This window comes from Oncorhynchus mykiss, chromosome Y (genome assembly GCF_013265735.2).
Source record: "Oncorhynchus mykiss isolate Arlee chromosome Y, USDA_OmykA_1.1, whole genome shotgun sequence".
In the NCBI taxonomy this organism is placed as follows: Eukaryota; Metazoa; Chordata; class Actinopteri; order Salmoniformes; family Salmonidae; genus Oncorhynchus; species Oncorhynchus mykiss.
The window spans coordinates 45,812,617-45,840,116 of NC_048593.1; the positions used below are offsets into that span (position 1 = coordinate 45,812,617).

Genomic DNA, 27,500 nt, shown 5'->3' on the forward strand with positions numbered 1-27,500 from the left:
AACTACCTGTCATTAACTACTTGTCATTAACTACCGGTAATTAACTACCGTTCATTAACTACCTGTCGTTAACTACCTGCCGTTAACTACCGGTCATTCACTACCGGTCATTAACTACCGTTCATTAACTACCGGTCATTAACTACCTGTCATTAACTACCTGTCGTTAACAACAGGTCATTAACTAGTGGGAATTAACTACCGGTCGTTAACTACCGGTCGTTAACTACCTGTCGTTAACTACCTGTCGTTAAACTACCGGTCATTAACTACTGGTCATTAACTACAATTCATTAACTACCTGTTGTTAACTACCTGTCGTTAACTACCGGTCGTTAACTACTTGTTGTTAACTACCTGTCGTTAACTACTTGTTGTTAACTACCTGTCGTTAACTACCTGTCGTTAACTACCTGTTGTTAACTACCGGTCATTCATTACCGGTCATTAACTACCGGTCATTAATTACAGGTCATTCACTACCGGTCATTAACTACCGGTCATTAACTACCTGTCATTAACTACCTGTCATTAACTACCGGTCATTAACTACCGGTCATTAACTACCGGTCATTAACTACCGGTCACTACCTTCGGTTAGTTGAGGGGTTCTTGGAGGAACATTTCATATTTCAATGCAGCAAACGGTTCCTAGTGGAACCCTGGACTGGAGGCGTGGCTTCGTAGGGGCGTGGCTTCATAGAGACGTGGCTTTGTAGGGGCACGGCTTCGTAGGGGCACGGCGTTCATATAGATCAAATTTGGCCTACGTCTCTCTTATGTTGTATGTCATCACATGTTAAGGTTGAACACTGTCAGTTTTGCAGCTTCAATAAGACTCATGGAATTTACTCTAACGGGTGGCCAAAAAAAGCTATCTGAAAGCCAGGCCTCCAATAAGCCAATCTTCTGATTAGAGGCATGCCACCTCTAAAATATATTATTAAAAAGGTTCCGGTTTGAACTTTTAAAATCCTTTTTCCGAGGGGTTCCTCGAGGAACCTTGTTCAACCGGAAAGGTTCTGCCAGTGTGGCAACCCAAAAAGGTTCTGCCAGGCACCTTTACTTCTAAGAGTGTACGGGACACATCCCTTGTGTGGCTGTGTGAGAGGACAGTTACTGGAGTCTACAGTTAGTGTAGAGGACACATCTCATGTGAGAGGACAGTTACTGGAGTCTACAGTTAGTGTAGAGGACACATCTCGTGTGAGAGGACAGTTATTGGAGTGTACAGTTAGTGTAGAGGACACATCTCATGTGAGAGGACAGTTACTGGAGTCTACAGTTAGTGTAGAGGACACATCTCATGTGAGAGGACAGTTACTGGAGTCTACAGTTAGTGTAGAGGACACATCTCATGTGAGAGGACAGTTACTGGAGTCTACAGTTAGTGTAGAGGACACATCTCATGTGAGAGGACAGTTATTGGAGTGTACAGTGCAGCAATACCTTCATTCTCTATACTGTCCACAGTATTATTCACCAGACATATTACAGTCACTATGGAGGCTGAGAGAGAGAGAGAGAGAGAGAGAGAGAGAGAGACAGAGAGAGACAGAGAGAGAGAGAGAGAGAGAGAGAGAGAGAGAGACAGAGAGAGAGAGAGAGAGAGAGAGAGAGAGAGACAGAGACAGAGAGAGAGAGAGAGAGACAGAGAGAGAGAGAGACAGAGAGACAGAGAGACAGAGAGAGAGAGAGAGACAGAGAGAGACAGAGAGAGACAGAGAGAGACAGAGAGACAGAGAGAGAGAGAGAGACAGAGAGAGACAGAGAGAGAGAGAGAGACAGAGAGAGAGAGAGAGAGACAGAGAGAGACAGAGACAGAGAGAGAGAGAGAGACAGAGAGAAACATCAACTGCATATTCCAAAAAGCAGCATCGAAAGCAAATTTGAGAAAACCAAAGCAATGCAACATCAGAAGCAAAAATCAAAATGTTTCTGACAAATGGTTTGATAATGAATGTAAAACAATTAGAAAACACCTAAGACAAATGTCAAACAAAAAACATAAGCAGCAAAACAACCCAGAGCTACGATATGAATACTTTGAAACTCTGAAACAGTATAAACAAACACTGAAATGCAAGAAATGGAATTATACCAACAAGACACTTGATGAAATTGAAAACGCAATTGACCAAAATCAGTTCTGGGACATGTGGAACAATTTAAGCACAACAAAGCCACAAGAATTAGCCATACAAGATGTAGGAATTTGGAAAACTTACTTTGATAATCTATACAAAAACATCCCACAAAAAGACTTAAACCAGAACCAATTAGAAATTAAAGAAAAATTGAACATCCTGGAATCAGTCATTAAAAACAACCAAAATCCATTAGATTACCCAATAACCCAACAAGAACTAAATGAAAAGCTAAAATCTATTAAATCAAAAAAGGCTTGTGGTGTAGACAACATCAGAAATGAAATGCTGAAAAACAGCACACCTGAGTTGCAAAATGCTGTGCTTAAATTGTTCAACATGGTTTTAACTTCTGGCTGCTTCCCTGATGTCTGGAACCAGGGGCTCATCTCCCCTATCCACAAAAGTGGAGACAAATCAGACCCCAATAATTACAGGGGAATTTGCGTCAACAGTAACTTGGGAAAGATTTTCTGTAGCATTTTGAATTCAAGAATTCAAACCTTTCTTCAAGAAAAAAATGTAATAAGTAAATGTCAAATTGGCTTTCTCCCTAACCATCGCACTACTGACCATATATACACCTTACACACACTAATTAATAAACACGTCCACCAAAAAAAAGAGGGCAAAATCTTTGCTTGCTTTATTGACTTTAAAAAAGCATTTGATTCGATTTGGCACGAAGGGCTATTCTACAAAATTCTACAAAGTGGGCTTGGTGGTAAGGTGTATGACTTAATAAAATGTATGTACACAGAAAATAAGTGTGCAATAAAAATCAAAAACCAAAGAACAGAATTTTTTTCACAATGTCGAGGTGTGAGACAAGGCTGCAATTTGAGTCCAAATCTTTTCAACATTTATATCAATGAATTAGCAGACATGTTGGACCAATCTCCAGCCCCAGGACTCACACTATTTGACACAGAGGTGAAATACCTGCTATATGCTGATGACTTGGTACTTCTATCACCAACCAAAGAAGGTCTTCAACAAAACATTAATATTCTGGAGCAATATTGCCATAATTGGGCCCTGGCAGTAAATTTCCAAAAAACTAAAATCATGATTTTCCAAAAAAAACCCAGATGTCAGAAACAAAAATGTAAATTCACCCTGAACAACACCTTAATTGAACACACAAAAAATTACACCTACCTTGGTCTGACCATATCTGCATCGGGAAACTTTAATATGGCAGTGAAGGCACTCAAAGAAAAAGCCCGCAGAGCAATGTATGCAATAAAAATGAAATTATTCAAAATCAACATCCCAATTAGAATTTGGACTAAAATATTTGACAGTGTAATCCTACCAATAGCACTTTATGGAAGTGAGGTTTGGGGGCCACTCAATAAACTGGATTTTAAAATGTGGGACAAACATCCAATTGAAACCCTACATGCAGAATTCTGTCGGAAAATTCTACAAGTCCAGAGAAATACACCAACTAATGCATGTAGGGCAGAATTGGGCCGTTTTCCAGTAATAATGAAAATACAGAAAAGATCATTAAAATTTTGGCTACATCTAAATTCAAGTCCAAATTCGAGTCTGCAATTTAAAGCACTTCAAGCCCAAGAGCTGAGCCCAGAAACGAGCCCTCTCAGTCAGCTGGTGTTGGACCTCACCAATCAAGCTGACACCAGCACTGCTTCAAAAGAAAGAATTCCAATAAACAAAATCATGAACCAATCAAAGGAATCATACTTACAATACTGGAAAAACGAAACAAAATCCCAAAGCCGACTAAATTGCTATCTGACCCTAAACAGAGAATATGAATTGGCTGATTATCTCTACTCTGTCAGAGATACGAAGCAGAGACAGATCCTTACCAAGTACAGGCTGAGTGACCACCGATTGGCAATAGAAACCGGCAGACATAAAAAGACATGGCTACCCAAAGAGGAGCGTGTATGTGGTCACTGCATGACAGGGGAGGTAGAGACAGAGATGCACTTTCTCCTTTACTGTGATAAATATTCCTCACAAAGAGATTCATTATTCACAGAAATGACTACATATATTCCACATTTTTACAAATTGAACCCAGAGGAAAAACTAAGAATACTCATGGGCGAAGGAGCAATGGCTCCTCTTGCAGCCAAATATGTATTTTCCTGCCATAGCCTGAGGGACACTGAATAATAACATCTGCATAGTAAACAGTAACTTACTTATTATTACTATTATTGTTATTACTATAATTATTAATGTTTACTGTAGACTGTTACCATTTTATTGTATTTATTTTTTTATTATTATTTACTACCATTTTATATTATTATTTGCTATCATTTACAATTTTGTTACAATGTATATTGTATACATTGTTGCTTTGGCAATATTGACACAATGTTTTTCATGCCAATAAAGCAGCTTGAATTTGAATTTGAGAGAGAGAGAGACAGAGAGACAGAGAGAGAGAGAGAGACAGAGAGAGACAGAGAGAGAGAGACAGAGAGACAGAGAGACAGAGAGAGAGATAGAGAGCGAGAGAAAGAGAGACAGAGAGAGTGTTATCATTTCATTACTATATTCATGTATGTTAATTACTATTAACTTGCATGAACATTGTTCACAAACACATGTAAGTACATGCGACTCTGTGTGTGTGTGCCTGTGTGTGTGTGTGTGTGTGTGTGTCATGTGACATGACAGGTGGTTGACAACACAACATAACAAAAATAATCAATAACATTTTGGAACAGAAACAGCGTTTTTCATCTCAAACCTTCAAATCTCTTATCCCCCCCCCCAACATGGTGGGACCCCCCTTAACCACACAACTAACCTAACGGCCTTAAATCAATAAGACACTTTAACACATTCTGTTCATGCATTTGTACGATAGCCCATTTGGACTTTGTGTCTTTGGTAACTAGTGGCAACCATAAATTAACAAGACAAAATGGAGCTTCTCTTTTCCGGCAAAACTATCACATGACTACTTCCCAAATTGCATCCTATTCCCTACATAGTGCACTACTTTTGACCAGAGTACTATGGGCCCTGGTTGAAAGTAGTGCACTATATAGGGAATACGGTGCAATTTGAGACCAGACAGGATGCTCTCGATTGTGCATCTGTAAAAAAAATTGTGAGGGTTTTAGGTGGCAAGCCACATTTCCTTAGCTTCCCGAGGTTAAATAAAAATAACCAAGTGCCGTGTGTCTGACTGGCCCAGGCGAGTGGGCTGCCAGCCCACTGCCACCGCGGTTGGTTATTACATCTGTCAGTCTCTCTCTCACCGGCCAATTACTTTTGGTCCAGTCCATTCTAACTTTACCTGGGCCCCGCCCCTTTTCCCATCTCTGTTAAGTGGTGACATTTGGATAAATAGTGGAGTGGAGAAAGATGGACAAACAACAAGAGAAGAAACATAAAGGTGGTGCTGAAAAGCAGAGAGAGAAGAAGAAGAGGTTGAAGTCCCTTGAGGCGGATGCAGCCAAATGTTTTTAAAATAACTAATTATTCATTTTGGCGCCGTTTACCAGTCAATCATCTCAGACTAGTGAGCCTGAAGGCACTGGCAGTAGAGAGGAGAGAGAGCAGCCCATTGTTGAGCCCAGCGATACCGGTTCAACTGTTAGTCAAGGTTTTGCAGATGAAGCGATAAGACAGAAGACAAATAGGGATAAGATAAGCAACGTTTGGGTTTGGCTAGCTGGCTATTTAGCTATATCGGGCGCATCTTGTTGAAACAAGCACTTGTCAATGTCACTTTTCGTGAACCGACCAATCACAGCCTGGATGGGGCAGGACAGCAAACGCTGGAAATGTCGAACTCATTGTTCTGCATGAATGGTTCTGATTATTGACAAGTTAGTACTTAGCATTAACAAACTAGAGACTAACCACCAATGTAGACCATTTTTCTTGCACAATGACGGAAACAAAACCTACAAAGATGATAAATGTTGGTTGTGTATTTCTTAAAATGCTATTGTGTCCAGTTGGAATTAATATTACCACTAGTATGATTTTAATTGGACAATATAGCAGTTTAAGAAAGACACAACCAACATTTATCATTTTTGTAGGTGGACAAACAAAATGGTATACTATTATATGAAATTATATGAATATACTAACATATAATTCATATATTCATATTATACAAACATTATACTATTATATTAACATTATACTTTTATATTTAATGTTATAATATTATACTAATTTACTAATTACTTGAGGATGGTGTATCTGCAGTGGACAGATATCCAGGTAGAGGATGGTGTATCTGCAGTGGACAGATATCCAGGTTGAGGATGGTGTATCTGCAGTGGACAGATATCCAGGTTGAGGATGGTGTATCTGCAGTGGACAGATATCCAGGTAGAGGATGGTGTATCTGCAGTGGACAGATATCCAGGTTGAGGATGGTGTATCTGCAGTGGACAGATATCCAGGTTGAGGATGGTGTATCAACAGTGGACAGATATCCAGGTAGAGGATGGTGTATCAACAGTGGACAGATATCCAGGTTGAGGATGGTGTATCTGCAGTGGACAGATATCCAGGTTGAGGATGGTGTATCAACAGTGGACAGATATCCAGGTAGAGGATGGTGTATCTGCAGTGGACAGATATCCAGGTTGAGGATGGTGTATCTGCAGTGGACAGATATCCAGGTTGAGGATGGTGTATCAACAGTGGACAGATATCCAGGTTGAGGATGGTGTATCAACAGTGGACAGATATCCAGGTTGAGGGTGGTGTATCAACAGTGGACAGATATCCAGGTTGAGGATGGTGTATCTGCAGTGGACAGATATCCAGGTTGAGGATGGTGTATCAACAGTGGACAGATATCCAGGTTGAGGATGGTGTATCAACAGTGGACAGATATCCAAGTTGAGGATGGTGTATCTGCAGTGGACAGATATCCAGGTTGAGGATGGTGTGGCTACAGTGGACAGATATCCAGGTTGAGGATGGTGTATCTGCAGTGGACAGATATCCAGGTTGAGGATGGTGTATCAACAGTGGACAGATATCCAGGTTGAGGATGGTGTATCTGCAGTGGACAGATATCCAGGTTGAGGATGGTGTATCAACAGTGGACAGGTGTAGGTTGAGGATGGTGTATCAACAGTGGACAGATATCCAGGTTGAGGATGGTGTATCTGCAGTGGACAGATATCCAGGTTGAGGATGGTGTATCAACAGTGGACAGATATCCAGGTTGAGGATGGTGTATCTGCAGTGGACAGATATCCAGGTTGAGGATGGTGTATCAACAGTGGACAGATATCCAGGTTGAGGATGGTGTATCAACAGTGGACAGATATCCAGGTTGAGGATGGTGTATCTGCAGTGGACAGATATCCAGGTTGAGGATGGTGTATCTGCAGTGGACAGATATCCAGGTTGAGGATGGTGTATCTGCAGTGGACAGATATCCAGGTTGAGGATGGTGTATCTGCAGTGGACAGATATCCAGGTTGAGGATGGTGTATCTGCAGTGGACAGATATCCAGGTTGAGGGTGGTGTATCAACAGTGGACAGATATCCAGGTTGAGGATGGTGTATCAACAGTGGACAGATATCCAGGTTGAGGATGGTGTATCTGCAGTGGACAGATATCCAGGTTGAGGATGGTGTGGCTACAGTGGACAGATATCCAGGTTGAGGATGGTGTATCTGCAGTGGACAGATATCCAGGTTGAGGATGGTGTATCAACAGTGGACAGATATCCAGGTTGAGGATGGTGTATCTGCAGTGGACAGATATCCAGGTTGAGGATGGTGTATCAACAGTGGACAGGTGTAGGTTGAGGATGGTGTATCAACAGTGGACAGATATCCAGGTTGAGGATGGTGTATCTGCAGTGGACAGATATCCAGGTTGAGGATGGTGTATCAACAGTGGACAGATATCCAGGTTGAGGATGGTGTATCAACAGTGGACAGATATCCAGGTTGAGGATGGTGTATCGACAGTGGACAGATATCCAGGTTGAAGATGGTGTATCTGCAGTGGACAGATATCCAGGTTGAGGATGGTGTATCTGCAGTGGACAGATATCCAGAATGAGGATGGTGTATCTGCAGTGGACAGATATCCAGGTTGAGGATGGTGTATCAACAGTGGACAGATATCCAGGTTGAGGATGGTGTATCTGCAGTGGACAGATATCCAGGTTGAGGATGGTGTATCTGCAGTGGACAGATATCCAGGTTGAAGATGGTGTATCTGCAGTGGACAGATATCCAGGTAGAGGATGGTGTATCAACAGTGGACAGATATCCAGGTTGAGGATGGTGTATCTGCAGTGGACAGATATCCAGGTAGAGGATGGTGTATCTGCAGTGGACAGATATCCAGGTTGAGGATGGTGTATCAACAGTGGACAGATATCCAGGTTGAGGATGGTGTATCAACAGTGGACAGATATCCAGGTTGAGGATGGTGTATCTGCAGTGGACAGATATCCAGGTTGAGGATGGTGTATCTGCAGTGGACAGATATCCAGGTTGAGGATGGTGTATCTGCAGTGGACAGATATCCAGGTTAAGGATGGTGTATCTGCAGTGGACAGATATCCAGGTTAAGGATGGTGTATCTGCAGTGGACAGATATCCAGGTTGAAGATGGTGTATCTGCAGTGGACAGATATCCAGGTTGAGGATGGTGTATCAACAGTGGACAGATATCCAGGTTGAGGATGGTGTATGAACAGTGGACAGATATCCAGGTTGAGGATGGTGTCTCTGCAGTGGACAGATATCCAGGTTGAGGGTGGTGTATCTGCAGTGGACAGATATCCAGCTTGAGGATGGTGTATCAACAGTGGACAGATATCCAGGTTGAGGGTGGTGTATCAACAGTGGACAGATATCCAGGTTGAGGATGGTGTATCTGCAGTGGACAGATATCCAGGTTGAGGATGGTGTGGCTACAGTGGACAGATATCCAGGTTGAAGATGGTGTATCTGCAGTGGACAGATATCCAGGTAGAGGATGGTGTATCAACAGTGGACAGATATCCAGGTTGAGGATGGTGTATCAGCAGTGGACAGATATCTAGGTTGAGGATGGTGTATCTGCAGTGGACAGATATCCAGGTTGAGGGTGGTGTATCAACAGTGGACAGATATCCAGGTTGAGGATGGTGTATCAACAGTGGACAGATATCCAGGTTGAGGATGGTGTATCAACAGTGGACAGATATCCAGGTTGAGGATGGTGTATCTGCAGTGGACAGATATCCAGGTTGAGGATGGTGTATCAACAGTGGACAGATATCCAGGTTGAGGATGGTGTATCAACAGTGGACAGATATCCAGGTTGAGGGTGGTGTATCAACAGTGGACAGATATCCAGGTTGAGGATGGTGTATCAACAGTGGACAGATATCCAGGTTGAGGGTGGTGTATCAACAGTGGACAGATATCCAGGTTGAGGATGGTGTATCAACAGTGGACAGATATCCAGGTTGAGGATGGTGTATCAGCAGTGGACAGATATCCAGGTTGAGGATGGTGTATCTGCAGTGGACAGATATCCAGGTTGAGGGTGGTGTATCAACAGTGGACAGATATCCAGGTTGAGGATGGTGTATCAACAGTGGACAGATATCCAGGTTGAGGATGGTGTATCAACAGTGGACAGATATCCAGGTTGAGGATGGTGTATCTGCAGTGGACAGATATCCAGGTTGAGGATGGTGTATCAACAGTGGACAGATATCCAGGTTGAGGATGGTGTATCAACAGTGGACAGATATCCAGGTTGAGGGTGGTGTATCAACAGTGGACAGATATCCAGGTTGAGGATGGTGTATCAACAGTGGACAGATATCCAGGTTGAGGGTGGTGTATCAACAGTGGACAGATATCCAGGTTGAGGATGGTGTATCAACAGTGGACAGATATCCAGGTTGAGGATGGTGTATCTGCAGTGGACAGATATCCAGGTTGAGGATGGTGTATCTGCAGTGGACAGATATCCAGGTAGAGGATGGTGTGTCTACAGTGGACAGATGTAGATTGAGTCAGAGCCAGGTTGCCACTGCCACCTCAATTTTTGTATTATTTTAAGAGACCTAAGACCTAGATATGTTTTTTTAGTTTCCACCCCCAATAAAAGTGTAAAAAAAAAGTCTGTGGTGCACAATGTTTTCTTTTGTAAAGATGGAACCGACAGGAAGTGGCTCCTCATACAGTGAAGAGAACCATGCTTTATTCTGCATTTTGCAAAAGCCCACAGAGAACAGCCCTTTCATCAATATGCAACGACAGACTGGAAGCATATCCATCAGAGAGTGAAAGAGTGTTACGCAAAGAGGTTATGCTGAGGCCTACTTTCTATGGTCCTCCAAAGGTAACACCTTTGAACAGCCTGTTCATCGGTAGTCGGCATGTCTGCTCATAGAGAGCAAAGTGCGCAGAAGAAGGCAAGTGCTAGAGAGCATTATAGATGTTGTTAAAGTCAAGAGGGGGTCTGAGCTACAGAGGCATGCGGTCTGAAAGCAGTTTATACGCTAGATGACAGCAGCGTTGACCATGGCAACTTCTTTAGAGATGATCGTTCTGCTTGGAAAGTACGACCTGTGTGTGAAAGAGCATCTGACTGCCTGTAGAGAGAAAAGCAGGAAACTGCCTGGGTCAAGAAGAGGGCAGAGGCTCTCTAATCACTCTGTTATCAAAAGGACTACCGTCGATAACGTCACCACCACCATCCAACACACAATGCAGGCCACCATAGCAAGTGAAATCCAGGAAGCTGATATGTTTTCAGTCCAGACTGACACTACGCAGGACATCTACAACACAAGATCAATGCTCTGTCATAGTCAGATATGTGACGAACGTCATCCATGAGAGGCTTGTGGCCTGTGGTGAAAATGCGAGGCATCCACTGAACAATACTTTGTCCAGGTACTGAGTGAAGTTCTGGAAAACATTAAGCTTGACATCAGCAAGTGCATTGGCATTTCCACTGATGGAGCATCCAGTATGTAAGGCCAGTAATGAAGGCTTCTCTCCCCTGCTCCCTGCAAAGTCCACCAATCAGGTGCAGGTGTGGTGCTCTGCACTCCATTTGAACCTCGTTTTGGCAGACTCAACAGAGAGAGAGTCTTGGTACGTGGGTCACTTTTTTCTCTCATTAACAACATAGCTCTGTTCTTCCGCGAATCCTACCAGAGGATTCACTAGCATCACTACTCTGGACGGTTCTGACTTAGAATACGTGGACAACTACAAATGCCTTTGTGTCTGGTTAGACTGTAAACTCTCCTTCGAGACTCATATTAAGCATCTCCAATCCAAAATTAAATCTAGAATCGGCTTCCTATTTCGCAACAAAGCCTCGTTCCCTCATGCTGCCAAACATAAAACTGACTATCCTACCGATCCTTGACTTTGGCGATGTAATTTACAAAATAGCCTCCAACACTCTACTCAGCAAATTGGATGCAGTCTATCACAGTCCCATCCGTTTTGTCACCAAGGCCCCATATACTACACACCACTGCGACCTGTCTCGTTGGCTGGCCCTCGCTTCATATTCGTCGCCAAACCCACTGGCTCCAGGTCATCTATAAGTCTTTGCTAGGTAAAGCCCCACCTTATCTAAGCTCACTGCTCACCATAGCAACACCCACCCGTAGCACGCGCTCCAGCAGGTATATTTCACAGGTCACCCCCAAAGCCAACACCTCCTTTGGACACCTTTCCTCCCAGTTCTCTGCTGCCAATGACTGGAACGAACTGCAAAAAGTTGGAGACTCATATCTCCCTCACTAGCTTTAAGCGTCCGCTGTCAGATCAGCATGTAAAAAAGATTACTGAACCTGTCTATGTGGCCTCCAGAAGGGTTGTGGTGGCACTGTGGAAGCTGGGGGAGCTCCTCACTGTCAGCCACTTTTACGGCGTTGGAATCACAACCGTCTTCAGTCTGCTAAGGTAACGTTATCTGTTAGCTTATCCAACATCATGGCTAACGTTGAAAGCACTGAATGCTAGCTGACTACAGAAGATATGTATGTTAGTCGAAGCAAAACAGGTAGATTTCATACCTTGATCAAAGTGAAGGGGGGAGGGGGGGGGTATTCTGCTGGGTGCCTTCTAGCAGTAAGGTGGCTGACTGCAGGACACCAGCTCCTAGCAGCTTCCAGGCTGACTGCAGGACACCAGCTCCTAGCAGCTTCCAGACTGACTGCAGGACACCAGCTCCTAGCAGCTTCCAGACTGACTGCAGGACACCAGCTCCTAACAGCATACAGACTGACTGCAGGACACCAGCTCCTAGCACAGCATCCAGACTGACGGCAGGACATCAGCTCCTAACAGCTTCCAGGCTGACTGCAGGACATCAGCTCCTTGCAGCATCCAGACTGACTGCAGGACACCAGCTCCTAACAGCAACCAGCCTGACTGCATGACACCAGCTCCTAGCACAGCATCCAGACTGACTGCAGGACACCAGCTCCTAACATCATCCAGGCTGACTGCAGGACACCAGCTCCTAGCACAGCATCCAGGCTGACTGCAGGACACCAGCTCCTAACACAGCATCCAGACTGATTGCAGGACACCAGCTCCTAACAGCATCCAGGCTGACTGCAGGACACCAGCTCCTAACAGCTTCCAGGCTGACTGCAGGACACCAGCTCCTAGTAGCTTCCAGACTGACTGCAGGACACCAGCTCCTAACAGCATACAGACTGACTGCAGGACACCAGCTCCTAGCACAGCATCCAGACTGACTGCAGGACACCAGCTCCTAACAGCTTCCAGGCTGACTGCAGGACATCAGCTCCTTGCAGCATCCAGACTGACTGCAGGACACCAGCTCCTAACAGCATCCAGCCTGACTGCAGGACACCAGCTCCTAGCACAGCATCCAGACTGACTGCAGGCCACCAGCTCCTAGCACAGCATCCAGACTGACTGCAGGACACCAGCTCCTAACATCATCCAGGCTGACTGCAGGACACCAGCTCCTAACACAGCATCCAGACTGATTGCAGGACACCAGCTCCTAACAGCATCCAGGCTGACTGCAGGACACCAGCTCCTAACAGCATCCAGACTGACTGCAGGGCACCAGCTCCTAACAGCATCCAGACTGACTGCAGGACACCAGCTCCTAACACAGCATCCAGACTGACTGCAGGACACCAGCTCCTAACACAGCATCCAGGCTGACTGCAGGACACCAGCTCCTAGCACAGCATCCAGGCTGACTGCAGGACACCAGCTCCTAGCACAGCACCCAGGCTGACTGCAGGACACCAGCTCCTAACACAGCATCCAGGCTGACTGCAGGACACCAGCTCCTAGCACAGCATCCAGGCTGACTGCAGGACACCAGCTCCTAACAGCATCCAGGCTGACTGCAGGACACCAGCTCCTAACAGCATCCAGACTGACTGCAGGGCACCAGCTCCTAACAGCATCCAGACTGACTGCAGGACACCAGCTCCTAACACAGCATCCAGACTGACTGCAGGACACCAGCTCCTAACAGCATCCAGCCTGACTGCAGGATACCAGCTCCTAGCACAGCATCCAGACTGACTGCAGGACACCAGCTCATAACACAGCATCCAGACTGACTGCAGGACACCAGCTCCTAACACAGCATCCAGGCTGACTGCAGGACACCAGCTCCTAGCACAGCATCCAGGCTGACTGCAGGACACCAGCTCCTAGCATAGCATCCAGACTGACTGCAGGACACCAGCTCCTAACAGCATCCAGACTGACTGCAGGACACCAGCTCCTAACACAGCATCCAGACTGACTGCAGGACACCAGCTCCTAACACAGCATCCAGACTGACTGCAGGACACCAGCTCCTAACAGCATCCAGACTGACTGCAGGACACCAGCTCCTAACACAGCATCCAGACTGACTGCAGGACACCAGCTCCTAACACAGCATCCAGGCTGACTGCAGGACACCAGCTCCTAGCACAGCATCCAGGCTGACTGCAGGACACCAGCTCCTAGCACAGCACCCAGGCTGACTGCAGGACACCAGCTCCTAACACAGCATCCAGGCTGACTGCAGGACACCAGCTCCTAGCACAGCATCCAGGCTGACTGCAGGACACCAGCTCCTAACAGCATCCAGGCTGACTGCAGGACACCAGCTCCTAACAGCATCCAGACTGACTGCAGGACACCAGCTCCTAACAGCATCCAGACTGACTGCAGGACACCAGCTCCTAACACAGCATCCAGACTGACTGCAGGACACCAGCTCCTAACAGCATCCAGCCTGACTGCAGGATACCAGCTCCTAGCACAGCATCCAGACTGACTGCAGGACACCAGCTCATAACGCAGCATCCAGACTGACTGCAGGACACCAGCTCCTAACACAGCATCCAGGCTGACTGCAGGACACCAGCTCCTAGCACAGCATCCAGGCTGACTGCAGGACACCAGCTCCTAGCATAGCATCCAGACTGACTGCAGGACACCAGCTCCTAACAGCATCCAGACTGACTGCAGGACACCAGCTCCTAACACAGCATCCAGACTGACTGCAGGACACCAGCTCCTAACACAGCATCCAGACTGACTGCAGGACACCAGCTCCTAACAGCATCCAGACTGACTGCAGGACACCAGCTCCTAACACAGCATCCAGACTGACTGCAGGACACCAGCTCCTAACACAGCATCCAGGCTGACTGCAGGACACCAGCTCCTAGCACAGCATCCAGGCTGACTGCAGGACACCAGCTCCTAGCACAGCACCCAGGCTGACTGCAGGACACCAGCTCCTAACACAGCATCCAGGCTGACTGCAGGACACCAGCTCCTAGCACAGCATCCAGGCTGACTGCAGGACACCAGCTCCTAACAGCATCCAGGCTGACTGCAGGACACCAGCTCCTAACAGCATCCAGACTGACTGCAGGGCACCAGCTCCTAACAGCATCCAGACTGACTGCAGGACACCAGCTCCTAACACAGCATCCAGACTGACTGCAGGACACCAGCTCCTAACAGCATCCAGCCTGACTGCAGGATACCAGCTCCTAGCACAGCATCCAGACTGACTGCAGGACACCAGCTCATAACACAGCATCCAGACTGACTGCAGGACACCAGCTCCTAACACAGCATCCAGGCTGACTGCAGGACACCAGCTCCTAGCACAGCATCCAGGCTGACTGCAGGACACCAGCTCCTAGCATAGCATCCAGACTGACTGCAGGACACCAGCTCCTAACAGCATCCAGACTGACTGCAGGACACCAGCTCCTAACACAGCATCCAGACTGACTGCAGGACACCAGCTCCTAACACAGCATCCAGACTGACTGCAGGACACCAGCTCCTAACAGCATCCAGACTGACTGCAGGACACCAGCTCCTAACACAGCATCCAGACTGACTGCAGGACACCAGCTCCTAACACAGCATCCAGGCTGACTGCAGGACACCAGCTCCTAGCACAGCATCCAGGCTGACTGCAGGACACCAGCTCCTAGCACAGCATCCAGGCTGACTGCAGGACACCAGCTCCTAACACAGCATCCAGGCTGACTGCAGGACACCAGCTCCTAGCACAGCATCCAGGCTGACTGCAGGACACCAGCTCCTAACAGCATCCAGGCTGACTACAGGACACCAGCTCCTAACAGCATCCAGACTGACTGCAGGACACCAGCTCCTAACACAGCATCCAGACTGACTGCAGGACACCAGCTCCTAACACAGCATCCAGGCTGACTGCAGGACACCAGCTCCTAGCACAACATCCAGGCTGACTGCAGGACACCAGCTCCTAGCACAGCATCCAGGCTGACTGCAGGACACCAGCTCCTAACACAGCATCCAGGCTGACTGCAGGACACCAGCTCCTAGCACAGCATCCAGGCTGACTGCAGGACACCAGCTCCTAACAGCATCCAGGCTGACTGCAGGACACCAGCTCCTAACAGCATCCAGACTGACTGCAGAACACCAGCTCCTAACAGCATCCATAGTAATATAATGAATTTCTGTCGTTGACACTGTTGTTGTCTTCTATCTTTTGGTATTCTTGTTTAAGTTTATTTTATCGCAACACACTGATTCCCATTGCTTGTATAGTTTACGGTGGCCATATCTCTGGAGACCTGTTGTAAGCTCCTCTTGTACCTTTTGAGTCAGCCCAGAGAGCAAGTAAGGTCTCCCCTAAAGTCCAGGATTCATTCATTTTCGATTTATTTTGTCATTATTTTTTTGTATCTTGTCGTTGTATCTGAAATATTAGCTAAGTTAGCTAGCTAGACATATTTTAGTTGTAAATAATGGTAATGGAACTTTGTTACTATAACAATGATGGCGACGATGTGGAACCCCGCCCCTCAGTACACTTTACAAGCGAGTCAGGACTAAGTCTTTTCTATTGGCCCACATGAACAGAACCGCACCCAAATGTAATAAAAAAACAGACCCACCAGTACCAGCTCGGGTACGGTATGGTTCAGTACCTAGGTGGAAAAACACTTAGTCAGTATGAACTAGCTAGTGTTAGTAAGTATGAACTAGCTAGTGTTTGCGAGTATGAACTAGCTAGTGTTTGCGAGAATATGATCTAGCTAGTGTTAGGCAGTATGAACTAACTAGTGTTTGCGAGTATGAACTAGCTAGTGTTTGCGAGTATGAACTAGCTAGTGTTTGCGGGTATGAACTAGCTAGTGTTTGCGAGTATGAACTAGCTAGTGTTTGCGAGTATGAACTAGCTAGTGTTTGCGAGAATATGATCTAGCTAGTGTTTGCGAGAATATGATCTAGCTAGTGTTTGCGAGAATATGATCTAGCTAGTGTTTGGCAGTATGAACTAACTAGTGTTAGGCAGTATGAACTAGCTAGTGTTTGCGAGTATGAACTAGCTAGTGTTTGCGAGAATATGATCTAGCTAGTGTTTGGCAGTATGAACTAACTAGTGTTAGGCAGTATGAACTAGCTAGTGTTTGCGAGAATATGATCTAGCTAGTGTTTGCGAGAATATGATCTAACTAGTGTTTGGCAGTATGAACTAACTAGTGTTAGGCAGTATGAACTAACTAGTGTTTGCGAGTATGAACTAGCTAGTGTTTGCGAGAATATGATCTAGCTAGTGTTTGCGAGAATATGATCTAGCTAGTGTTTGGCAGTATGAACTAACTAGTGTTAGGCAGTATGAACTAACTAGTGTTTGCGAGTATGAACTAACTAGTGTTTGCGAGTATGAACTAGCTAGTGTTTGCGAGAATATGATCTAGCTAGTGTTAGTGAGTATGAACTAACTAGTGTTTGCGAGTATGAACTAACTAGTGTTTGCGAGTATGAACTAGCTAGTGTTAGTGAGTATGAACTAGCTAGTGTTAGCGGGTATATACTATCTAGTGTTAGTCAGTATGAACTAGCTAGTGTTAGCGTTTATATACTAGCTAGTGTTAGCGTTTATATACTAGCTAGTGTTAGCAAGAATATGATCTAGCTGGCGTAAGCGTCAGACTTACCGTTGTCATCGAAGGAGTCTGAGGTGTAGGAGCTGAGAGAGAGAGCTTCAGATGTACTGTCTGAGAAACACGGCACCTCTTCTACCAGATCCTCCACTGTAGACAGACAGGAAAGAGAGGGTCAGAGAGTGTGTGTGTGTGTGTGATAATAAATACTACAACAAACACACAACAGAACAGTGACAGTTAAAAGACTGAAAGGCACATGGAGTCTCTCTTGTCGTGATTTGTGTTTTGACCTATATTCATATTTAATTTATTTATTTTTAATCCCAGCTTCTGACCCCGCAGGAGGCCTCTTAAATGACTTGCCTAGTTAAATAAAGGTTAAATAAAATACAATTTTAAAAAATGATGCTACTCTTCTCAGTGCATACACACCAATGTTACCATCTGAAAATCAGGCAAAGGACTGCTTCCACCAGTCACTAGATGAGGCCCTTCACCGCATCCCCAGGAATGACAAGATGTTTCTGCTGGGTGACTTCAACGCTAGAGTGGGACAAAACAATAGGATACGGAGCGGAGAGCTGGGTAGGCATGGTGTTGGCCAGGTCAATGAGAATGGAACGAGCCTGCTAACTCTGTACTGATTATGATCTCATCGTCACTGGCACCTTGTTCCAGCTGAAGAACAAATATAAAACATCATGGATGCCCCCACGCTCCAAACACTGGCCCCTGATTGACTACATCATAGATGCCCACACGCTCCAAACACTGGCCCCTGATTGACTACATCATAGATGCCCCCACGCTCCAAACACTGGCCCCAGATTTACTCCGTCATAGTGAGACGTTCTGACACTAATGACATCCTGCTGACACGTGACATGAGGGGTACTGAATGCTGGACAGATCAACTCAGATCACAGATCAACTGGCTAAACTCCAGGTCAGAATACGTCCCCCCAACGCCAGCAGAAGTTCAGTAAGAGGCGTCTGCACCATATCCGGCTTGAGAAAGCTGTAGTAAGGGACGAGTTCCGTCGCTCTCTCGCTGAAAGGCTGAGGGAGACTGAGCCTCTTCTGAGCACCGAGGACCTCATGGACCAGAAGTGGGCATCTATTAGCTCAGTGCTCTATCAGGCAGCTGCCCACTCCATTGGCTACAGAGGTAGGAAACATTGCGACTGGTTCGATGAGAACTCTGACACCATCACAACCTTACTGGGAAAATGTGCACAAAGCACACAGGGCTACTCTCAACAGCCCCACATCTGCTAACCTTCGCAATGTCTCATCTGCTACACTTTGCAAGCAATGGAGTGCATCACGCAAAGAAGTGCCAGATCATGATGAGGTGGGCTGAATCCACCAAAACCAGATCCTGATGAGGTTCTAGGTGTGTGTAGGTGTGTGTAGGTGTGTGTAGGTGTGTCTATGTGTGTGTAGGTGTGTCTAGGTGTGTGTAGGTGTGTCTAGGTGTGTGTTGGTGTGTCTAGGTGTGTGTAGGTGTGTGTAGGTGTGTGTGTTCTTACCAAGAGGAGAGCTGGCTCTCTGAGTTCTCTCCAGTTCATATGCTCTCTGCTCCCACTCCTCCTCTCTTCCATCCCTCTCTCCCTGCCTCTCCCAGGGAGCTTTATGGGCGGGGTTTCGTTCTGAGTGACAGGGCGATAGGGGCTGGAGATTGGGCACCACACTACACACGGCCACGCCCCTTCTACTAGCACCGCCCAGGATGTGATGCGAGGAATCAGACGACAAGAAGCTGCTCATCTGGCGGTGACAGGGTAGAGAGGGTTAACACACATACAGTGGCTGTAGGAAAGTATTCAGACCCCTTGACACATTGTTACATTACAGGATTAAATAAATAATAATCTTCAGCAATCTACACACAATACCACATAATGACAAAACAAGGTTTTTAGAAATGTTTGCAAATATATATATATATATATATATATAAAAGGCTGAAATACCTTATTAATACATAATTATTCAGACCCTTTGCTATGAGACTCAACATTGGCTCAGGTGCATCCTGTTTCCATTGATCATCCTTGAGATGTTTCTACAACTTAATTGGAGTCCTATCAATATAAGGTCCCACAGTTGACAGTGCATGTCAGAGCAAAACCAAGCCAAGACAGGATTGTGTCGAGGCACAGATCTGGGAAAGGGTCCGAAAACATTTCTGCAGCATTGAAGGTCCCCAAGAACACAGTGGCCTACGTCATTCTTAAATGGAAGAAATTTGGAACCAACAAGACTCCTCCTAGAGCTGAGCAATTGGGGGAGAAGGGCCATGGTCAGGGAGGTGGATAAGAACCCGATGATCACTCTGACAGAACTCTAGAGTTCCTCTGTGGAGATGGGAGAACGTTCCAGAAGGACAACCATCTCTGCAGCACTCCACCAATCAGGCCTTTATGGTAGAGTGGCCAGACGGAAGTCACTCCTCAGTAAAAGGCATATGGCAGCCCGCTTGGAGTTTATCAAAAGGCACCTAAAGACTCTCAGACCATGAGAAACCAGATTCTCTGGTTTGATGAAACCAAGATTGAACTCTTTGGCCTGAATGTCTGGAGGAAACCTGGCTCCATCCCAAGGGTGAAGCATATTGGTGGCAGCATCATGCTGTGGGGATGTTTTTCAGCAGCAGGGACTGGGAGACTAGTCAGGATTGAGAAAAAGATGAACGGAGAAAAGTACAGAGAGATCCTTGATGGAAAACCTGTTCCAGAGCGCTTAGGAACTCAAACTGGGGTGAGGGACAGGACAACGACTCACTAGACCCTGACCCTAAGCACACAGCCAAGACAATGCAGGAGCGGCTTCAGGACAAGTCGCTGAATGTCCTCCAGCCAGAGCCAGGACATGAACCCAATCAAACATCTCTGGAGAGACCTGAAAATAGCTGTGCAGCGACGCTCCCAATCCAACTTGACAGAGCTTGAGAGGATCTGCAGAGAAGAATGGGAGAAACTCCCCAAATACATGTGTGCCAAGCTTGTAGCGTCATTCCCAAGAAGACTTGCTGCCAAAGGTGCTTCAACAAAGTGCTTAGTAAAGGGTCTGAATACTGATGTAAATGTAATTTTTCCGGTGTTTATTTGTAATAAATTTGCAAAAAAAATCTAAAAATCTGTTCTTGCTTCGTCATTATGGAGTATTGTGTGTAGATTAATGCGGAAAAAACTATTTAATCCATTTTAGAATAAGGCTGAAATGTAACTAAATGTGGAAAAAGTCAAGGGGTCTGAATACTTTCTGAAGGCACACACAGACACACACACACACACACACACACACACACACACACACACCCATCTACCCTACCTGACTGGTAGAGAGAGAGCTCTCGCTGGTAGCCATGTTATCGCCATCGATACCTCTCATTGCTAGGTTGTTGTTGTTGCCAGGCCAACCAGGTAGCATCGTCGTCGGGTGTGTAGTTGGCCGTACCATCACCTGAGGAGGCCCCAAACCCACCCCTCCACCTGTCACCACGCCTCCACCTAGACCTCCATCTCTGTCGCCATAACTACCGACGCTGACCTCGGCAGTGCCGGGCGGTCGGGGGTCGGCAGCGACACGTACGGCTTTGAACTCGATGCCTTCTGACCCCATCCCCGTCTTTGTCAGCAGGTAGCTGGTCTCCACGGATACAGCAGACATGCCCACCCCCGTCCCGACCCCACCCACCGCCACACCCTCCTTTGCCCCTCCTCCATCCTGGCTGAAACCACTGTCGGAGTCCTTCCTCTGGAACCTGATCTTCTTCCTGAAGATAATGTAGAGGAGGAGGAGGAGGGAGATGACGAAGATCAGGACTCCGATTCCGATGATCTCTACTGGACCCACGTAGGAGAGAGGCTCCTGGGAAGAGGAACAAATCACGGATAACACAAAAGTTCACAATCAGAAACACTTTTCAACAAACATCAAGAGAACGAATGGTGGTGATGTCATGACCTCAGTAAGTCTTAAATTAACAAATGATAATGTTCTCCAAGCAGTTTATTCTTGAAACTCATTAAAAAATGACTGATTTAACAAGTAGCTTTCTCACTTTGACAGGACATAAAAGAGCAACAAGATATCCCCAAAATTCACTTCAGAATCTGACGTTTAAATTCTGACTTTTTTAAAAACGGGGTCTGCTTAGCACTGAGATTGAACACGAGACCCTCGGGACCTAGCAGACAACAGGTTGCATTCTGGTCTCCTTTTAAACCCTGGGTAACCCTGACAACAACAGAACATTAGAACAGTCACACATGAGGGTCTGTCCATGAGGTTTGCTACAATACTTTGAACCCTGTTTAAATCCTTCCAGATATTAATAGATATTCATGGTTTTCCTGCTATTGTATAAAACTATTCCTTTTACTTTCTATACATAAACCCTGTGCAATCATGACAACAACTGATCACTGTACAGGCATGTGTGTGTCATTACCACAAGCCTGTTCTCCCCAATTAAGGTGCCACACCAGCCTCCTGTGATATACAGTAGCAGTCAAAGGTTTGAACACACCTACTGTACACACAGTTGAAGTCGGAAGTTAACATACACCTTAGCCAAATACATTTAAACTCAGTTTTTCACAATTCCTGACATTTAATCCTAGTAAAAATTCCTTGTCTAAGGTCAGTTAGGATCACCACTTTATTTTAAGAATGTGAAATGTCAGAATAATATTAGAGAGAATTATTTATTTCAGCTTTTATTTCTTTCATCACATTCTCAGTGGGTCAGAAGTTGACATACACTCAATTAGTATTTGGTAGCATTGCATTTAAATTGTTTAACTTGGGTTAATTGATTTTTGGTAGCCTTCCACAAGCTTCCCACAATAAATTGGGTGAATGTTGGCCACATTCCTCCTGACAGAGCTGGTGTAACTGAGTCAGGTTTGAACTTTTTCAGTTCTGCCCATGTAACAGGGTTGGTTATGTTTCCACTTGCCTCTAAAGAAAGGTGTATTTCATGTTCAAGCATTCTTATTGGTTGGTTCAACTCGGATGACAAAAAGGCGTGTTGTGATTGGCCCCGTTTGTAGGTAGGGGGAGATCGCGAACGTCAGGTCTTCCCAGTATGAAAATGTGATGTAAGGGGTAGGTCACGTTCTGAATACTGTTTTCTATTTTCTATTTTACAATGTGTACAAGTTTGCTGTACGTTACTGATTTATGTGTGGGTATATGGTACCTGTTAGGGATTGAGGGGCTTTCTGGGATATGCTTTGGCAGATGATTGCTGTAAATAAGTGTGTTAGCTAACATACACCGATGTAATGGTCACATAAGCCGACTGCTAACACAGTTCTCTTCATGCTACAGCCATCAACATCATTAAGACAACTAATGTGCTGTTTCTAATTTAACGACAGGTATTTTACACGTTATATTTTGTATTGTATTTTTTGTATTTTTATATTTTGTTTGCTCAGTATGAAAATATGAAAATGTGATGCAAGGGATTTAACCATCATCAGCCATCAACATTATTAACTAACTTGCTGTTTCCTAACAACAGATAATAAATATTGCTCAACCACTGGCTATTTGGACAAAACACAAGGAGAGTACGATTTACATTTGTTACACCCACAAAATGTCTATAGGATTGAGGTCAGGGCTTTGTGATGGCCACTCCAATACCTTGACTTTGTTGTCCTTAAGCCATTTTGCCACAACTTTGGAAGTATGCTTGGGGTCATTGTCCACTTGGAAGACCCATTTGTGACCAAGCTTTAACTTCCTGACTGATGTCTTGAGATGTTGCTTCAATATATCCACATAATTTTCCACCCTCATGATGCCATCTATTTTGTGAAGTGCACCAGTCCCTCCTGCAGCAAAGCACCCCCACAACATGATGCTGCACCCCCCCCCCCCCCCCCGTGCTTCACGGTTGGGATGGAGTTCTTCGGCTTGCAAGCCCCTTTTTCCTCCAAACATAACGATGGTCATTGTGGCCAAACAGTTCTATTTTTGTTTCATCAGACCAGAGGACATTTCTCAAAAAAATACGATCTTTGTTGCAAACCGTAGTCTGGCTTTTGGAGGGCGGTTTTGGAGCAGTGGCTTCTTCCTTGCTAAGCGACCTTTCAGGTTATGTCAATATAGGGCTCGTTTTACTGTGGATATAGATACTGTTGTACCTGTTTCTTCCAGCATCTTCACAAGGTCCTTTGCTCTTGTTCTGGGATTGATTTGCACTTTTCACACCAAAGTACGTTCATCTCTAGGAGGCAGAACGTGTCTCCTTCCTGAGCGGTATAATGGCTGCGTGGTCCCATGGTGTTTATACTGCGTACTATTGTTTGTACAGATGAACGTGGTACCTTCAGGCGTTTGGAAATTGCTTCTGAGGTCTTGGCTGATTTCTTTTTATTTTCCCCTGATGTCAAGCAAAGAGGCACTGAGTTTGAAGGTAGGCCTTGAAATACATCCACAGGTACACCTCCAATTGACTCAAATTATGTCAATTAGCCTATCAGAAGCTTCTAAAGCCATGACATCATTTTCTGGAATTTTCCAAGCTGTTTAAAGGCACAGTCAACTTAGTGTATGTAAACTTCTGACCCACTGGAATTGTGATACAATGAATTATAAGTGAAATAATCTGTCTGTAAACAATTGTTAGAAAAATGACTTATGTCACGCACAAAGTAGATGTCCTAACTGACTTGCCAAAACTATAGTTTGTTAACAAGAAATGTGTGGAGTGGTTGAAAAATGAGTTTTCCAACCTAAGTGTTTGTAAACTTCCCACTTGAACTGTATGTGGGTACTCCTTCGAGACTGTTGAAAAAGCATTCCAGGTGAAGCTGGTTGAGAGAATGCCAAGAGTGTGCAAAGCTGTCATCAAGGCAATGGGTGGCTACTTTGAAGAATCTCAAATATAAAATATATTTCAATTTGTTTACCCCTTTTTTGGTTACTACATGATTCCATATGTGTTATTTCATAGTTTTGATATCTTCACTATTATTCTACAAAGTAGAAAATAGTAAGAATAAAGAAAAACCCTGGAATGAGTAGGTGTGTCCAAACTTTTGACTGGTACTGTAGGTCTGATCAGTGTACAGTTATGTTGGTGTGTGTGTGTGTGTGTGTGTGTGTGGTACCTGTAGGTCAGGGTCTGGGTCCAGTAGGCTCCTCTCTCCACAGAACTGGCCCTCGTAACCATAGGAACAGTTACAATAGTACGCCCCAAAGGTGTTCATACACACTCCTCCGTTCTCACACTCCTCACGCTCACACTCGTTCACATCCTCATCACATCTGGAGAGGAGGAGAGATAGGTAGATAGGAAGAGGAGAGGAGGAGGAGCAGAAGGAGGAGGAAGAGGAGGGGAGGAAGAGGGGGAAAAAGAGGAGAGGAGGAGGAAAAGGAGGAGGAAGAAGAGGAGAGATAGGAAGAGAGAGGTAGAGAGGTAGAGGAGGGGAGGAGGTGGAGGAGGAGGAGGAAGAGGAGGAGAGGAAGATGAGGAGGAAGAGCAGGAGGAGGAAAAGGAGGAGAGATATGTAGATTGGGAGAGAGGGATACAGAGGTAGAGGAGGAGAGGAAGAGGAGGAGAGGAAGAGGAGGAGAGGAAGAGGAGGAGTAAAAGAAGGAGAGGAGGAGGAAGAGGAGGAGGAGAGATATATAGTTAGGGAGTTAGAGATAGAGAGGTAGAGGAGGAGAGATATGTAGTTAGGGAGAGAGAGAGAGAGAGAGAGAGGGGTAGAGGAGGAGAGCAGGAAGAAGAGGGTAGGAGTGAAGAGAGAGAAGAGAGACCTTTTAAAACTCAGTTTCCTTTAGGTCTAAAGCAAAACAACCCTGTTGAGAGCCATGTTGGTTGTCATTTTAATGACACACAGCTTGCAGTTGAAACAAGGCCTCCCACTGGGACAGAAGTATCATACACATGCCTCTGTCTCTCTCCATTAAATTATTTCTCCCGAAGTCTCTTTTGTAAAACTATCAATGAGTTCAACTTAACGGGAGCAACTGCTGTACCAAACAGCTAATATGTCTCTTTAGTTGTGTCTTTGGGGTGGATTTAGACAATTATCTAAGTCTACAAAGGCTTTTCATCTAAGGACATGTCCCTTCTCTCTTCTCTCTTCCCCATCTCTTTCATGTACCTGGACATGTCCCTTCTCTCTTCTGTTTTGTTTCCCCATCTCTTTCATGTACATCTAAGGACATGTCCCTTCTCTCTTCTGTTTCCCCCATCTCTTTCATGTACCTGGACATGTCCCTTCTCTCTTCTGTTTTCCCCATCTCTTTCATGTACATCTAAGGACAGTACCTGGACATGTCCCTTCTCTCTTCTGTTTCCCCATCTCTTTCATGTACATCTAAGGACAGTACCTGGACATGTCCCTTCTCTCTTCTGTTTCCCCATCTCTTTCATGTACATCTAAGGACATGTCCCTTCTCTCTTCTGTTTCCCCATCTCTTTCATGTACATCTAAGGACAGTACCTGGACATGTCCCTTCTCTCTTCTGTTTTCCCCATCTCTTTCATGTACCTGGACATGTCCCTTCTCTCTTCTGTTTTCCCCATCTCTTTCATGTACCTGGACATGTCCCTTCTCTCTTCTGTTTTCCCCATCTCTTTCATGTACATCTAAGGACAGTACCTGGACATGTCCCTTCTCTCTTCTGTTTTGTTTTCCCATCTCTTTCATGTACATCTAAGGACATGTCCCTTCTCTCTTCTGTTTTTCCCCATCTCTTTCATGTACCTGGACATGTCCCTTCTCTCTTCTGTTTTTCCCCCATCTCTTTCATGTACCTGGACATGTCCCTTCTCTCTTCCCCATCTCTTTCATGTACCTGGACATGTCCCTTCTCTCTTCTGTTTTCCCCATCTCTTTCATGTACATCTAAGGACAGTACCTGGACAGGGTCAGGCAGGCAGCAGCTGTCTGTGTGTAAATTTACTATTCTGATAGAGTAACACTATCGTGCTAGAGTTAGTTTTACAGTAATAACAGACTTCAGGTAGAGTTCGTTTTACAGTAATAACAGACTTCAGGTAGAGTTAGTTTTACAGTAAAAACAGACTTCAGGTAGAGTTCGTTTTACAGTAATAACAGACTTCAGGTAGAGTTAGTTTTACAGTAATAACAGACTTCATGTAGAGTTAGTTTTACAGTAAAAACAGACTTCAGGTAGAGTTAATTTTACAGTAAAAACAGACTTCAGGTAGAGTTAGTTTTACAGTAAAAACATACTTCAGGTAGAGTTTGGTATTACAGTAATAACCTACTTCAGGTAGAGTTAGTTTTACAGTAATAACAGACTTCAGGTAGAGTTCGTTTTACAGTAATAACAGACTTCAGGTAGAGTTAGTTTTACAGTAATAACAGCCTTCAGGTAGAGTGAGTTTTACAGTAAAAACAGACTTCAGGCAGAGTCAGACAACAGTGTTCTGGTGTACTGTAAATGGTTTACTCTCTGCTGCTATCTAGTGGTGATTGTGTTTAACTCCCGAGTGGCGCAGCGGTCTAAGGCACTGCGTCTCTAGTGGTGACTGTGTGTGTGTGTGTGTACTTACATGAGTCCAGCGAGACCCCGGGGACAACCACAGACGAAGGCTGTGTCTCCAGCTGTACAGTCTGCTCCGTTCTGACAGGGGTTTGGTAGACACGAAGTCAGCTCCTCCTCACAGCGACCTCCAGTGTACCTCATACTGCAACTACACCTGAAACCTGACAGGGGAGAGACAGGATCAACTACACCTGAAACCTGAAAGGGGAGAGACAGGATCAACTACACCTGAAACCTGACAGGGTAGAGACAGGATCAACTACACCTGAAACCTGACAGGGTAGAGACAGGATCAACTACACCTGAAACCTGACAGGGTAGAGACAGGATCAACTACACCTGAGACCTGACAGGTGAGAGACAGGATCAACTACACCT

The 27,500-nt window shown here is 45.3% G+C and overlaps 1 protein-coding gene across 1 annotated transcript in view; it reads right to left on the reverse strand.

Moving 5' to 3' along the window:
• Positions 1 to 27,500, reverse strand: part of LOC110510923 (protocadherin Fat 3) — a 313,201-nt gene that overhangs the window by 7,749 nt on the left and 277,952 nt on the right. Inside the window, exons 63-68 of the mRNA XM_036967730.1 lie at positions 27,130 to 27,283; positions 24,707 to 24,863; positions 20,907 to 21,446; positions 19,103 to 19,340; positions 17,622 to 17,717; positions 1,450 to 1,509 (exon numbers count right to left, since the gene is read on the reverse strand). Of these exons, the coding sequence (XP_036823625.1) occupies positions 1,450 to 1,509; positions 17,622 to 17,717; positions 19,103 to 19,340; positions 20,907 to 21,446; positions 24,707 to 24,863; positions 27,130 to 27,283 (1,245 nt within the window). The remainder of the gene's footprint in view (positions 1 to 1,449; positions 1,510 to 17,621; positions 17,718 to 19,102; positions 19,341 to 20,906; positions 21,447 to 24,706; positions 24,864 to 27,129; positions 27,284 to 27,500) is intronic.